The sequence below is a fragment of the Marmota marmota genome, unplaced genomic scaffold (assembly GCF_001458135.2).
Source record: "Marmota marmota marmota unplaced genomic scaffold, marMar, whole genome shotgun sequence".
Taxonomy (NCBI): domain Eukaryota; kingdom Metazoa; phylum Chordata; class Mammalia; order Rodentia; family Sciuridae; genus Marmota; species Marmota marmota.
Genome location: NW_025999863.1, coordinates 5,459,393 through 5,476,135, shown reverse-complemented (window position 1 = coordinate 5,476,135; position 16,743 = coordinate 5,459,393). Strand labels below are relative to the sequence as shown.

Here is a 16,743-nt window from a genome sequence, read left to right as displayed (position 1 = left end):
TTCTCTGGTTCTGCCCTGGAATCAAACATGTCTCCAAAGACCTCTGTCCTTTTAAGTGGAAAATGATATTTAGAAACCAAAATTTTGAAGCTAAGTGTCATAAACACCATGGTTTGATTACTACTTGGTTTTCTCATTGCAATACATATACATAGACATTTGCATATTGATTCATCCATCCATCTATTCTCCACTCACCTATCTTTTTATTTATTTTTAAAGAGAGAGAGAGAGAGAATTTTTTTTAATATTTATTTTTTAGTTTTCGGCAGACACAACATCTTTGTTTGTATGTGGAGGATCGAACCCGGGCCGCCCGCATGCCAGGCGAGCGCGCTACCGCTTGAGCCACACCCCCAGCCCCTCCACTCAACTATCTTTAAGACCATGAGGGAACATCAATACCTCTAATCCTAATCCAACACCCAAATTTATTCTAATCCCCTTAGTTTTAACTTCCTTCTCTGACTATGAGAAATCTGGCTAGCATTATCCTTAATGTATTTACTTGATTGCTTACCCAACCTCCCACCTCATATGTGGGACATATGGATACACACTGGCTGTCTTTGTCCATTTTCTGTTGGTATGATAAAGTACTTGAGCACAGATAATTTATAAAAAATAGAGGTTTATTTTGTATTTTATTTAGAGACAGGGTCTCACTGAGTTGCTTAGCACATGATCCTCCCGCCTCCACCTCCCAAGCCCCTGGGATTACAGGCATGTGCCACTGTACCCAGACTTTTTTTTTTTTTTGTACTGCTGGGGATTGAATCCAGGGCTTTGTGAAGCACTCTACCAACTGAGCTATATCCCCAGACCAAGAATAGAGGTTTATTTAGCTTACAGTTCTTCAGACTGGGAAGTTCAAGAGCATGGGCTAGCATCTGGTGAGGGCCTTCTTGCTGAATCATAACATGGCAGAGGGCTTAACGTGGTAATAAACCCTGTATGCTGTCCTGAGTCTCTCTTCCTCTGCTTATGAACCCACTAAAGTCATCACAGAATTATCACCACCCTAATGACCTCATCTAATTATAGTGAGCTCCTCACCTCCCAACAATATTAATATATGACTTTGGGGATTAAGTTGCCAATTTTTTTTTAAGATGAGACAATTTTTTTATATCTTTATTTTTTATTTTTACTTCGTGCTGAGAATGGAACCCAGTGCCTCACGCATGGTAGGTGAGCACACTACCACTTGAGCCACATCCCCAGCCCAAGTAGCCAATTTGTGAATTTCAGATGTTACACCTTAGCACTTGCCAAGACTCAGCCCTAGATGTACAGCCTCTGATGCCACTCTAGTCCCCATGGGACACACCAGTTGGAAGCTTGACCCCACAAAGGGGATTAAACCATGCATTTTTTAAATTTTTTTAATACAGGACAGTAGAACGTATTTTGAATATCATATATACATGGAGTATAACTTCCTATTCTTGTGGTTGTACGGGATGTGGAATTAAACTGGTCGTGTAATTCATATATATAGACTGTCATATATGAACATAGGAGAGTTATGTCCAATTAATTCTACTGTCTTTCCCATTCCCATCTCCCCTCCTTTATCCGCATTCCCCCATCCAATCTGGTGAACCTTCACCTCCACACCCACCTCTGCCTATTGTGTGTCAGCATCCACATATCCGAGAAAACAATTGGCCTTTGACTTTTTTGTGATTGGCTTATTTCACTTAGCATGATAGCCTTCAGTTCCATTCATTGACTGGCAAACATACATTTTATCTTTAAAAAACCTAAGTAGTCAGTCACTTTGGGAGGCTACTCAAAGTCTTGAAAATCATGAAATTTGAAAGCTGATGAACAAAGGAAAGAGTTAAGTCTTTATGCAGATTTGCATACACTGTATCTCAAGGTCACCAACATAGTGGATGAGGAATCAGAGTACATAAAAAAATGGATAGGATTCACAACCATTTTGTAACTACCAATGAATTATGAATCCTAGTAATGCTTATCAGCAGCTGCTAACAACGCAAGAGATGCACTGACATTATGTGCCTCCTAGTGTACATGCATCACCCAACCTATGAAGTGCCCCACCCTGAGTCTGATCAAGCTTCTAGCTTCAAGTTTCTAGAAAGACAGATGATAAATGACACCATGGTCCCTGCAGATGGAGCAGATTGAGTGCTTGCTGGGAAGGGGCAGATGAGGAGCAACTATTCATGGAATGGATGCTGTTTCTTCTGGAGTGGTGAGAAAGTGCTGGAATTCGATATGGTGGAGCTAGCACAGCATCCTGAGCATACTGAAAACCACTGACTAGAGCAAGACGTGCTGGTGATGCCTGTAATCCAGCAACTCAGGAGGCTAAGACAGGAGGCTACAAGTTTAAGGCCAACCAGCTACTTAGTGCAACCCTGTCTCAAAAAACAAAGGGCTCGGGCTGGGTATGCCTGTAACCCCAGCAGCCAGAGGCTGAGGCAGGAAAATGCTAAGTTCAAGACCCTGCCTGAAAATAAAATTTTAAAAAGAGTGGGGGTAGCTAGGCTTGTAGCTCAGTGGAGAATGTTCCTGGGTTCAATCCCAGTAACACACACACACACACACACACACACACAGTGAATAGGGCTGGGGTGTGGCTCTGTGGTAGCTTACTTAATATATGCAAGGCCCTGGGTTAATTCCCAGCAACACCCACCACCACCACCAGCAAAATAAATAAATAAATAAATAAAAAATAAAAAATAAAAGTACATAAAAGGTTCTGTGTAAATACTACCCCATTCTACTTAAGGTCCAGAGCATCTTCAGTGTTTGGTTTCTTCTTCTGTGAGTACTGAGAAATCACTATACTTCCTCCAAGTCTTTTTCTTTTTTTCAATATTGTTAGTTGCAGATGGACACAATATCTTTATTTTATTTTATATATTTTTAGTTGTAGTTGACACAATATCTTTATTTTATTTTTATGTGGTGCTGAGGATCGAACCCAGGGTCTTGCACATGCTAGGCGAGCGCTCTACCGCTGAGCCACAACCACAGCCCCTATTTTATTTTTTTTATGTGGTGCTGAGAATCAAACCCAGTGCCTCACATGTGCTAGGCAAGTGCTCTACCACTGAGCAACAACCCCAGCCCCTCTTCCCAGTCTTTACCTGAACATTTAATTCACTTAAGCTTTCTGGCTCGTAGCATGCCCTTCATCAACCATCGGAGAGGTCCATAACCTGATGGTTACACACACAACTCCAGGTGTGAAATCTGCTTGCATCTCAACTGTAGGACCTTGAGTGAATCACTCACTATTCCTGTTCCTTATCTGTAAAATGAAGCTAGTATTTATGTCCACCTCCTAGGATCGTTGTGAATACCAAATAACAATGTGCAATAATAGACTTAATTTAGTTCCTAAAAAAACAAACTGAATTACCATATGCCCCAGCAATTGTATATATACACAAAAGAGTTAAAATCAAAGACTCAGATATTTGTAAACCCATGTTCATAGCAGCATTATTCACGCTAGCAAAAAGGTGGAAGCAGCTGGGCATGGCGGTGCACTCCCATAATCCACGATTTAGGAGGCAGAGGCAGAAGGATTGCAGGTTGGAGGACAGCCTTGACTATCTAGAGAGAGCCTTTCTCTTTTTGGGGTGCTGGGGTACAGGAATTGAACTCAAAAGCACTCAACCACTGAGCCACATCGCCAGCCCTATTTTGTATTTTATTTAGAGACAGGGTCTCACTGAGTTGCTTAGTGCCTCACTGTTGCTGAGGCTGGCTTTGAACTCCTGATCCTCCTGCCTCAGCCTCCCGAGCCACTGGGATTACTACAGGCGTGTGCTACCATGCCTAGCCTGAGAGCCTGTCTCAAAATAAGAAATATAAAGGGCTGGGGTATAGCTCATTGGCAGAGCATTCTTGAGCTTAATCCCCAGTATAAGAAAAAAAAAATAAAAGTAGAAGCAACTCAAATGGATAAATAGAGAACTCTATGTGGTATATTCACACAAAGATTCAGTCTTAAAAAGGAAGGAAGTTCAAAATTCAGACACAGGCCACAACAGGATGACCTCGATGACCTCATGCTCAGTGAAATAAACCAGTCACAAGAGAACAAATATGGCATGATTCCACGCATAGGAGGTCCCTAGATGCATAAGATCCCACAGACTGTAAGGAGAATGGTGGGTGCCAGGGGCTGGGGAGGGGGAGGGGATGTCGGTGTTTAATGGGGACAGATTTCAGTTTAGGAAGATGGGAATGAATGTTCTGGAGATAGCTGGTGCTCTTTGCAGGACAATGTGAATGTATTTAATGTCATGGAACTGTGGATCTAAAATGGTTAATAGTCAATTTTATGTTATGGACATTTTCCATAATTATAAAAGACTTAAGAAAAGGACTTGGTACCAGGGAGTCTGATATGAAATCAGGGTGTTTAAAACAGCATCTGTGGCCTGTGGTTCCCAACAGCTCTGGGCTTTGCAAATATCGGGGCTCCAGAAATAATTGATCTTTATGACTGCTGGAAATCTTTCAAGGGTGCCCTACCTCTTCACCTGGCTCCCTGAAGCCCCTGTTTCTCACGTGCTCCACACTATCCTGCCCCAACCCAGGGCTGTCAGAGCCTTGGGGTCAGTGTGGATGGGGTCCTAGAGCACATGATGTCTGGCTGCCCATGTCCCCCAGACTCCCAACTCCATTGTCAGCCTTAACCCTGGCTGCTAGCCCATCGTCACACACACCAGGCTCATTCCCACGTAGGACCTCTTCTCCAGAGATGTGTCTGGGACTGCTTGTCCTCCAGGGAAGGAGGCCAAGCCTGCAACCAAGAGGATGGGCCTCCAAGATATTCAGGGCATGAGTGGCCTCTTCAACCAGAGGCTGGAGCTTCTGGAACAGCTCCCAGTCCTCAGAAGAGGGGGGACACACATTAGGTCTCAAAGTCCCTGTAGGAGTTGAGTGGAGGGTCAGGTCTCCTTATTATGCAAGCCCCGCCCATGTGGTCCAGGGAAAAGCAGCATCCTGGGAACAAGCAGAGGACCTCGAGCCGCCCACTTTGCCTCTGCCAGTGTTCCCATCTGGCCCTTCTCAAGTGTCAGTCTGAGGCGGAGAGCTGGGTAGAGCTGAAGTCACCCAATATCTACCACCCAAAGCCCCCGCCAGGACCCCAAGTGAGGTGGTAGCAGTGGGTAGTAGATGGAAAGGGTGAGCAGTGGGCGTGGCCACCCCTCTCATCCCCACTAGAGGGCGCCGTGGGCCCTCCCGTCTGGCAGTCCTAGAGTTTCCAGTGAAAGCTACCCGCCATGGGCCACGGCCCCCAGCCTTCCTCCCTGCTACAGGGGCAGCCGAGAGGAGGCTCACCCTACTCCAGGACTGATGGCCACGTGAGCCTCCAAACTGCCCTTGCAGGTACTGGGCCCAACAGCCCCCCAGGGTTCAGGCCTGGTCTCCTAAGCTCCCCATGAGTTGAGCCAGGGAAGTCCAGCCTGCCATGGGGGACGCGAAGCGACCTTGGCTCGCTCAGCAGTGCTGCCTGGCGGAGAGAAAGAAGACAGAGGCGCAGTGGCAGGTTTCTGTACAGGAAGTCGGCTTATACATTTAGTATCGGGCAACAGTGCAGGGGCCACAGGGAGAATAAGAGATCGAGAGCTGGGGTTTGGCGTAAATCTTACAAAGTGTATAAAGAATCTGTGTTTCTCTACAATAACAAAAACCAAAGGCTACAAGAGCGGTTGTATATACAAAACACGGAGATATTGCTTCACTTGCAAACAGGTTCCTGACCAGACAGGGAGACAAGACAGAAGGGAGGACGGGCAGTGGGGGAGAGCGCGCTGCGTGCAAGAGGAGGGTGAGAAGGCGAGGGTCTCCTCCCAGTGTAAATCTACAGGCGGGAGCTGGAGTCGCGCGCCCAGAGTGGTAGTGCCGTGCTGGCGCTGGCTGTGCAGGAGGAGCAGGCAGGAGGCCGAGAGCTGGGAGCGTCTGCCTGCCCAGTCTGCGCTGCCAAGCTCTTCCAGTAGCCCAAGGGGGGTTCTGGGTAGGGATGAGAGGCCAACTGGCCAGATCAGGAGGGAGGTGACGGCTCCCTGGAGTCTGCTGTGGGAAAGAGAAGTCGGCTCCATCCACTGGTCCTCCTTGCCTCCGGCCGGCCCTGTCCATCCTGCCAACCTCCCCACCCTGCCAAGACGCCCACAGGGACCCGAGGAGAGCAGGTGCAGCAAGCAGGGGCTTCTAGGCTTCCTCGGGCAGGATGGGAGGTGCCACCCGACTCCTGCTCTTCTTGGGCTCTGGCTGGCGTGCAGAGCTCACTTGGAGGGTGGGACTGAGCTGGTCACAGAGGACCGGGAGAGGGGCGGGAGGACGTGGTGAGGAGCAGGCTGAGGATGAGGACGTGCACGCACGCTGGGGTGGTGGCGGAGGGCGGTCACAGGTTCTGGCAGCACTGCAGCTTGTTGGGTTTCTGTCCGTCCGTGGTGGGCGGCACACTGATGTCCACTACGTTGTTGCCGGGGGACTCGTCATGGGCTGCACGGTCGGCGATTTGCTTCTGCGACACGATGCGGTAAATTTCTGCAATAGGGAGGATGCAGAGTGAATGCGCCACGGGCGTCTGTCCAAGGCAACCGCCTCCCTGAAGGACTCAGGCTCACTGTCCCCTCGAAGGCCCCCACTGTGCCCCGTGTGTTCCATCACACAAGGGTAACAGTGACAAGAGCTGGGCTCTGGGGACTCCTGCCAGCTGACCCAGTGCTGGGTAACAGCCAGCCCAGGCTCCTGTTTCCAGACATCAGAGCCCTCCCCTGCCCTCTCAAACAAACTCCTAGGAGCCAAGGAGGTCTGGAAGGCCACTGCCCCCTCTGCTGGCCCCAACAGGACCCACTCAGGGGAACTGAGCAAGGGAGTCTGTGTCCTGTGTGCTAGCAAGGACCTGATCCACAGAACGTGCCACATCTGTCCTCAGGTCCAGACTGACAAGCAGGTTACAAAGCGAAGGCCCAGGGGCTGCATTGCACCCGCACGGCCAGCGGCCTCCCTGAGCCCACCTAGCCCCAGGCCCACCTGTGAGGATGTTCTTGAACGCTTCCTCTACGTTGGTGGAATCCAAGGCTGAGGTCTCAATGAAGGACAAGTTGTTCTTTTCTGGAACAGAGAGAATACTGCCTGGGTAAGTGGGTGTGTACGTCTGGCTCCCGGGAGACCTGCCTAACAACTGCCTGGCCTGGGACGTGACGGGCTGGTGCTGAGCAGACAGGACCAAGAGGTCCACTCCTCAGGGAGGTGAGGACGGGGCTGTGACATGGAAGTCAACACGTGGGACTGCCTGCCTTCCAGATGCCTATGAAGCCTGAGTCTCAGCCCCTCTTGGGCATGGCCCTGCCACTCCCCAGTATGCCTTACCTGCAAAGGCACGGGCCTCATCAGTGGGCACGGCTCGCAGGTGGCGCAGGTCGCTCTTGTTGCCCACCAGCATGATGACAATGTTGCTGTCTGCGTGGTCCCGCAACTCCTTCAGCCAGCGCTCCACGTTCTCATAGGTAAGATGCTTGGCGATGTCATAAACCAGCAGCGCGCCCACTGCGCCGCGGTAGTACCTGTGGGGCAGGTCCAGCTGAGCCACGGGCTCCATGGACAGCAGTGGTCTCAGGAACCCGGGCAAGCAGTGGCTTTTCAGTTTGTGTACAGGGCCCAGCCGAGGGGCAGCCATCTTGACCTTGAGGGTCCTAGGTCTTGAGGCCCCAGCTCTGTCCCCCAGATTCAGCTCAGGACGTGGGGACTTGGGGAGGAAGTTGGGGGTCTGGTGTTAGAGGAAACAATGAGGTCACCGACAAAAGGGAAGAAGGAAGGAGCCATGGTGCAGGAAAGAGCCACTGCCGGGCAAGTACTCTGATGCCCACAGGCTGGACCATGGAGAGGAGGGACTCGTGGGTGCCTGGAGGACAAAGGATGGGGAAGTGACAAAGCTATGTGAAGGGAGTCCAGAGGACAGTGAGGGATGGAAGGAGTGAGGGTGCAGGGAACCGCAGGGGGCTGGGAGGGGCCAGGAAGAGGCAACCTGGTGGGTCTTTCTTTTTAATGTTCTTTTTACTTTAGCACCTTGCTGTTGCTGAGGCTGGTTTTGAACTAGTGATCCTCCTGCCTCTGCCTCCTGAGCCACTGGGATCACGGGCACGCACCACCATGCCTGGCCCCTTTTGTTCTTTATTTTGAGACAGGCTCAGTTGTTCAGGCTGGGTTGGAATTTGGAACCATCCTGCCTCAGCATCCCTAGTAGCTGGGTAACAGGCATGACCATCACACCCAGCCTGAATGAGCCTGGATGGCCATTAGGCCTCAGGAAGACGGAGAAGGTGGCCAGGCAGGACCAGCTGAGTGGGCAGCACTAGGGTGAGGACACAGTGGAGTGGTCCAAGCCAGACTCTCACTGTGCCGCCAGCAGTAAACCCAGTATCAAAGGGTGGTCAAGGCTGGACACCAGTCTGCTGAAAGTCCTACAGTTCTTGGGGGCATCTGAGGGCAGTGTCCAGGGTGTCCCTGATCTCTGGAGCTTACCCCTTCTCTCACCCAACTCCTACACACCCTTGCATGCCCACATTCCACATGCCCATGCTATGTCCAGGCCCCAGCCCAATACGCACGCAGAAGTGATGGCACGGTAGCGCTCCTGGCCGGCTGTGTCCCAGATCTGCGCCTTGATGGTCTTGCCGTCCACCTGGATGCTGCGGGTGGCAAACTCCACACCGATGGTGCTCTTGCTCTCCAGGTTGAACTCGTTGCGGGTAAAGCGTGACAGCAGGTTGCTCTTGCCCACGCCTGAGTCCCCGATGAGCACCACTTGGGGGCAGGGAAAGAGGAGATTGAGGATCTGAGTCCCCATGTGACCTTCACATCCACCCACAGAACCTTCACGGCAGCTCCCTGGGCACCATACAAATGTGGCAGCCAGTGACACAGAGGAGCTGGAGATGCCTGGAGCCCATCACCATGGGTACCATAGGAACTGATGCAGAAGTGAATGGAGGCTTCCATTTTTCAGAAACAGCCTGTGGGAACAGGGCATCTCTGCTTGTCTCATCCTCAAGATGACCATTCCAGCTGGTCACAGGGACACACCAGGCAACCCGATAGGCAGGGGGGATGGAAACCTAACAAGTCTCAAACCTCCACCTGCAGCCTGGTGGCTGAGTTACTGGGAATGACTAGAAAAAGCTCTGGAACTGTGTGGCCTTAGGCAAGTCACTTAACCTCTCTGGCCACCTTTTCTACATGTGTGAATATGTAGGCAGTAATAGGCCCTTTAGGAGGAGGGAGAGAGCAGCTGGGGTCAGGACCCAGTCAGTGTGTAGCACAGAGGAAGGGACATGAGTAAGCAGTTGTCATTACTGTGGTGGTTTTGGTTCAGGCATGGGAGGGATCAAGACTCTGCAGGGATTTTACCTGAGGGTCTGCATCTGATGCTTTAAGTGAGAGTAATGAAAAGCCATCCCTCAGCCATGCTTGTACTGTTCCAGCTGCGGCAGGCGAACCCACATTTAGCTCCAGTACCAACCACCCCATGTGGAACAGGAATGTGCCCACTGGATGCGACACAAAAGGGTCAGCCCCATGTTAGGACCGCTCTGCTGAGCTGCAGCATGCTCTTGGCCAAGCCCCTGGTGCAAGGGGAGGTCTTCGAGGCTGTGCATGTGCATGTCCTCAAGTTCACAAGTGTGCACAACTTCCTTCAGCTCCCTCTGGTGGCCAGAGAGGAGGGAGAGTCTCCGCCCAGCCCAGCCCACACCTGCTTGTGGCTGGGGCAGCTCATTAACATGCACACGTGTCCAGAAGGGACACAACTGCTCCCCAGGATGTGAGGCCCAACCCCAGGGAAGGCAGGATGTACAGCAGGACTGCCTCATGCAGGCTGAAGGACACCGGGAGCAAGAGCCCTGAGAGCCCGCTAGCACAGGCTAGCCGGGCTGTAAAGTACGTCCTACCCAGCCATCGAAGCACTGCCTCTAGGGACCCAACTGCCCAAGCTTTGGGGTGGCACCATGGGAGATGGTCCAAGAGGGCCTGAGCAGGCTTTCAACACACCCAGGGTGTTCTTTGCCAAGGAAGATCAGGGCGTGCACATGTGTGTACACATGCTCTCGAGCTAAACAAGAAGCGGTCTAACCAGGCCCCAAGTGTGAGCGTTGGACCCGGGCACCTGAGGGTGGGTCTACCCAGTGGAGTCATGGGGCTGCAGGCTTGGTCATCCCAGCCCTGGAGAGTAGGAGAGGGAGCATGAGCGGGCCACAGAGTGAGGCTGAGCCCACAGGCCCTGCTGAGTGTGGTAAGGTGCAGGAATGCAGGCTGAGCCTGTCAGCCCTGGCTGACACAGAGGACCCCAGACCATTCCTGGGAGTCCTGCCCCATTGAGGGAACAGGGCCCAGAGGTCACCAGGCCGTCCGGCTCCCCTGGGCCAAGGTGCACGGCTGTGGTCACATGCTGGTAATTCTTCCTCCTGAGATTGTCTCCGGACCCCACTTCCTGCTGTAAGCAACACCCTAATTGTCTCCTTTCTGGCTCCAAACCCCTAGAAGGCACTGTCCATACTCACTGTCTCCCGGTCCTGTCCTCCTAGCTCCTCTGGGACCTGAAGTGGGCACATGTCTGCCTCTACCTCTCCATGAGTCCTCCTTCCCACAGCCTCCTGGGACTCGAGGCCCTCACACCACCCCCCATATTATAGCTAGCTGCTCCTGTCCAGTCTCCTCTGCAGGATCCCCCTTGGCCTGCAATCATCAGGGAGCCCTAGGGCTTGGCCTCTGTGTCCACATCTGGTCCCTAGGTGACCCTGTCCAGGCCCACGTGCTGGCAACTCCTACGTTCCCCTCTCTTCCTGCAGGCCCAGACTGACCTGCCTTCTGCCTATACATCTCTTTGGGGTTCATGGGCCCCTCAAGGCCAGTGCAGCAGAGCTAAACTCCTGATCACCCCCAAACCTCCCCCAGCCTTCCCTATCTCAGCTAATGGAGATTGGGGCCTTTGGGTGCCTGGGCCAAACACCCGGAGCCCTTTCAATCCCTTTCTCTGTCGCACACTTTAGGCTGCCTCCTGCAGCCCCTTCAACACAGGACCAGGGCAAGGACGACACAGGCACTTCTGGAGCTGGCAACGTTCTGCTTCTGCATCTGCCTGGTTACTCAGGTTGGGGCGGGGGTGAGCGGGTGGAAACACACTGAGCTATGCGCTCACATGAGTGCTTTTCTATCTGAATGCAATAGTTGGTGAAAAGTTGTGTGGGTGTCTCCAGATTCCTGCCACTTCTTACCACCTTCACAGTTCAAGCCACTGTCCTCTCTCCCTGAGGGGCAAAGCCAGCAAGCACCTTCCCTGGTGGCCCAGCATTCACTCTCATCTCATCCAAAGCCTGTTTTCCTCACGGTCACAGGAGGGCGCCAATGAGCCTTCCCAAGTCAAGTCCCAACAGTCTCCGTCCACCTCCCTTAGTTTAGGTAAAGCCCAAGTCCTCCCTGGGACCCAAGAGGCCCTGCATGACCTGCCCTGCTCACCCTAGCCTGTTTTTCTCCCCTTTGCGCACTGTACTAGTTTCTTCTCTCTCTCTCTCTCTTTTTTTTTTTTTTGTACCAGGGATTAAAAAAGAGGCACTCGACCGCTAAACCACATCCCCAGCCCTATTTTGTATTTTGTATAGACAGGGTCTCACTGAATTGCTTAGGGCCTCGCCATTGCTGAGGCTGCCTTTGAACTTGTGATCCTCCTGCCTCAGCCTCCCAAGCTGCTGGAATTACAGGTGTGCACCACAACACCCAGCTTGCTCACTGTACTCTTGCTTCCTTCAGCACACCAGGCTCAGTCCTGCCTCAGGGCCTCTGCATGGGCTCTCCCTCTGCCTGACCACACATCCCAGGCACCATGTTGGCTCCCTACTTAATTTATTCATGTGGTCCCTCGACACTGCTTGGTCCAGAAGGACCTCCATGCCACCCTAGTAAACCTCACTTTGCCAAACTTCCCCATTATCCATCCCAACGTTTCCTCCAGAACTCTTGTCACCCTCTCACATTTGCCAGTCTGCCCCAGGAGCGGGAATCTCAGACAGTTTTGTTCCCTGCTGTAGTTCTAGGCCCTGGCAGAGTCTGGCACACAGTAAGCACCAACAAATGGCAAAGAGGCTGGCAGAGCCTAGCAGACTATCTTATCTAAGACTTCCCCCACACACCTGGAAAACGCCCAGGGTCGCACCCTTGGGCCAGAGATGAGGACGGGGAGATCAGGCAGTTCCCCACAACCTGACCCAGCACCCTCTTTGGACTGGACAATTTAGAGCCAAGAATAATAAGAACAAGAACAAAAAGAACCTTCCAAGAGAATGTGCAGAGGTAGTTCCTGGTGTGTCACCACACAAGTCTTGTGGCCCATTTTAAAGAAGAGGAAACTGAGGCTCAGACACAGAATGACAAGCCCAAAACACATGGTAAGAGGAATAAGACAACAAGAGTCTAAACCTGTGCGTATCTGTGGGCTTGCCCCCACTTCCCAACCATGTCTCCCAAGTAATGACCCATCTGGGGCTGCGGACCTAGGAAACAACCAGGTGAATTTGAACCCAGATCTTCTGAGTCAAGGCCTGAATTCTTTCCATCCCAGCTCATGTCCTCACTGACTATTCACCCCCACCCCAGGATATGGCTCAAGAGTCTTGGTTCTGCCTCATGTGGGACACTGAGGCCCCAGGTACCTCAGCCTGCCCTCTCTCCAGCTCCCACCACACCCAGCTCTAGGGCAGCTGACAAACTCCTGCTCATCCTCCAGGACCCCTGAATTCAGGCCTCTACTTTCCCTCAGATCATCACATGGCCTGGCCCACAAGACATGTGACAACAGTGCCAGCATCCTCTTGCGAATGTGGGTGCCGAGCACAAGACTGCCAAGATCAGAGAAAGATGGAGAGCTAGAGCCATACCTGGGCTTGCAGCCATGCAGAGGGCAACAACCGGCTCCCAGGCCCAGGCCACTCAGCGCCAGGCTGGACTCGCTGTGGGGACCACGGTATACACCACTTGCCCTTCACCTCCCTCCCCTGCTGGCCACAAGAGCCTGACCAGGAGTTTTCCTCACAGTCCTCGTGTCCTCAGGAACAGAGAAGGAAACTCAGGCCCTGTCCACTGCCCACTCCCTTCCCAGCCTCGCCCCAGCTCATGCCTGGGCCCCGTGAGTCCCGCCCCAGCCTGGCCAACAGGCTCCTCACACCCTGGGCCAGGCTGGCTCCTAAACACCTTGCAGACCTCAGCTTCTCCAGTTCCCAGGGACCATCTGTAAATACCCATATCCCACTAAACAGCTCAGACGCTCACCCCAGAGTGCCCAAGTCCCTAGTCCAAGGTCACTCAGAGCAGGATGAAGACCAACCAGTCACTGCCCAGGTGAACAGCAGTGGCTGGATGGCCTCAGCAGTCCCTGGCACAGGGAACCTGATGCAGAGAGATGGCCGAGGCGCCCAACCCTGGGTGCAGGCTGGCAATGAAATGGCATTGTCAAGAGTACAAATGATCTGTTGTGTTGGGGAAATAAAGAGCCCTTGAGGACATGGCCCCCAGCATTTCCAAAGAAGTTGGTGGCTTCACTGGCCGGGAAATGGTCCCCCTGGACACGTCACTTGGCTCGTCCAGCAGGCAAACCCTGTTGGCAAAAACAAAGAGCTGGAACCTCTTGAAAGCCCTGGATGCACTGGCCTGCCCCGTGACAGTGTGGCACCCCAGAGGCCCAGACAGGCACTCAGGCAGACTGAGTAGCCATTCAGAGGGCCCCTTCTCTGGGACAAGGGCCTGGACCATCCTGGACCCCATGGCTGGCAATGGGAAGCATTCTTGCCTCAGCTATTCTCTGAGGACAGGCATCCAAAGCCAGGACACTGGCAGGGCCTTCAATCCAAATAGGGGAAGATAGTGTTTGGATCCCAGAGCAGCAACCAGAACAGCAGGCCTGATAAGGGCCCTGTCCAGGCTGGAGGACCACAAGCTACCTCAGGAGCACTCAGCAGAGAAGAGCAAGCCCTGAAGTTAGCCTGTTCCCTGGGGACCACCACCTCCCTCCTCAAGCAGGGGTGGACACAATCCAAAGGAGAGGGCCCGGGCCATTGCTGCCAGCTTCCCAAATGACCCATGTCCTCAAGGGTCAGGTGGAGCACTGATTGGCCAGAAGTTCTAGGGAAAGGACCCCTGGAGGGCCTCAATGGCCCCTGGGGACACAGATGCTCCCTCTATGGACCCTGCATTCCAGTGTCCATCAGAGGAGAAGTGAGGGGTACCTCCAGGGATCCATCAACAGGCTGGGGAAATAGTCACGGCTGGGAGGATAAAATGTTAAGAGTGATAATGTGAAGATCTATAATTAGGTACAAATAAACAACCTCACTCCTGTGGGGGAGAATGTTCAAGGAGGAAAACAAATAGCACATGGTGGCCACTTGCAGGACCTGCTGGCCTTGGCTGCTGAGGTCAAGGGAGCTAACCTGTGATGTGGCTGCCAAAAAATAAGGTGGGGGACAGGGAACCTCTTGAACAGAGGGCAGCCAGGGTCCCAAGAAAAGTGTGGCCCCCTGTCAGGGACCCAGCCAGCAGAAGGCAACTAAAGCCCAGTGTAGGGAGGTGGAAGGAGGAGAAGGCTGGCTTGCCACAGGAGTGGGGATAGAAACTGCTGTCCCTTCTGCCTCCAGGAAGGCTCCCCACAGCGGGCAGGGCTGGAGAGCCACAAGATGACAAAGTTGGTCTTTGTCAAGACTTCTAGGGGGCTGAGGTTGTAGCTCAGTGGCAGAGCGCTTGCCTAGCATGTGCTAGGCACTGGGTGCAATCCTTAGCACCACATACAAATAAAAATAAAGATAGTCTGTCCATCTACAACTACAAAAAAATAATAAATAATAAAAAAAGTGGACTTGAGGACAAACATTGAAATAGAACAGAGAGGGTCCCAGGACAGGATACAAGTTGTGAAGGGGAGACCTGGGATGGGCACAATGGGAAATGCTGACCTTGTGAGTTAGACTTTTGCTCCCATCCAGCTTGAGAAGGTCAACAAGACACCTGCTCTGCTCAGGGAAAGGAGGCCAGTGGGGGAGGGCAGCGGGGCAGGCGGGCATTCCCCCGTGCCAGTTGCTGCAGAAGCTGGATCAGTGTTTCCAGGAAGCAGGCTCTGGAGACAAGTCCCGGGAACCACATGTCTGTTGCATTGCTGCCCCTGACCCAGTAACTGTACTTATGGGAACACACATCAAGGAAATAACCCAAAGGGCAAAAAGAGAACTCAGGCAAACAATCAGAGCTAGGTTATTTATAACAACAAAAGGTCAAAAATAACAAGTGAGGAATGGCCACAGACATCTGGATAGAGTAACTTAGGAGGAAAGTCCCCTGCCTCAGGAGGGCCACATGTGGGTCAGTGTGCAACCTGGACCTGAGAACAGCTGCCATAGAGTGGGCTAAGTGGGGATGCTGCAGCAGGACTGGAGTCTGATCCACCTGTCACCAGAGGGTCTTGCAGATCTCCAAAAACCTTCCAAAGCTACCCTCTGCTTTTGGAGTGAGATCAGAGGCCATATACCTGCTGACCACACAGCCTGCATGCAGCCCCTAGTAGATCATGGTGCTCTGTGATGACTCTGGATCTTTAAAGAGGCGCACTCTCCCCCACTGCCAAGGATATTTGGATATCCCATAGGTAAGATGACCTGTTCTATTCTCCACAAATCCAAGATACTAGATGCTGTCACAGACACCATGGTCAGCCAAGGCTGCCATTAGGAACAGAACACATTCCCAGGTACAGCCAGGCTCCCCCAATAAGGGGAAGATGTCCATAGCTAGTAGCCACTCAAACAGCAGGCAGCAGGGCAAAGGTGCCTTATGGGCCCAGGAGGTAGTTCTCAAGGGCAGCCACTTTCAGCCAGGGAGCCCAGCAGAGGATCTGGCCAAAGTCCAGTGTGGCACACAAGGTGCCAAGAAGCCAATGACCCCTAAACCTGTCCAGCTGAGAAATGAAGGACTCCAGTGACATGGAGTCTCACCAGGCAATGGCTGCCTGACCTGCCTAAGCCTCATACAATATGCCTAGAGCCCTGGGTCCCCAGGTGGGGAAGATCTGCAGGTTGACAAGGGCCTAAGTCATCACTGTATGTTGGGGGAGGAAGTCTGACAACATCAAATCCCTGATCCAGACTGCAAGTTCCCCAATACTCATTCCTTAAGTGGTAAAGTCCACAACCGGCCTGGATTCTATCCTATTCCAACCCTTATTAATTTAAAAGAAAAGCCAGGTAATATCGACTTCACAGGGCAGTGGGGATTTAAATGAATTCATTAATATAAAGTGCTCAGAAAAGTGCAGGTACTGGGTCAGTGCTATCAAGAGTTGTTAAGATTTAAGGGAATGAATTGGTGCTGCACACACAAGCACCCCTCCACCTAACTCTGATCCGCGCTCCTATCTAGGGATCCACTCCTCTCCATCTCCCTGCCTCCAACTCGGCCCCGCCCCCATTGTCCGCCCCTTCCCTACGGGGCTCCGCCCCCACTATCCCCCAATCTGGCTTAGCCGCGAGAACTCCACCCCCTTACGCCCAGGTCCAATCTACCTTCTACCACGCCCACACTTCCCGGCCCTACCTCTAGTGGCCCCGCCCCCAACCCGAAATACGGTTTCAAGCCGGTCCGGCCCGCCAAATCCTGAGGCCGCCCCGCCCCCGAAGGCCCCGCCCCTAACGGCCTCTCCCACTG

The 16,743-nt window shown here is 52.6% G+C and overlaps 1 protein-coding gene across 1 annotated transcript in view; it reads right to left on the bottom strand.

The window, feature by feature from the left end:
* Positions 1–5,552: 5,552 nt before the first annotated feature.
* Rab11b (RAB11B, member RAS oncogene family) overlaps positions 5,553–16,743 on the bottom strand; it is a 12,874-nt gene continuing 1,683 nt past the window's right edge. The window contains exons 2-5 of the mRNA XM_015503755.2: positions 8,619–8,814; positions 7,381–7,574; positions 7,042–7,122; positions 5,553–6,552 (exon numbers count right to left, since the gene is read on the bottom strand). Coding sequence (XP_015359241.1) covers positions 6,407–6,552; positions 7,042–7,122; positions 7,381–7,574; positions 8,619–8,814 — 617 coding nt within the window. The 3' untranslated portion in view covers positions 5,553–6,406. The remainder of the gene's footprint in view (positions 6,553–7,041; positions 7,123–7,380; positions 7,575–8,618; positions 8,815–16,743) is intronic.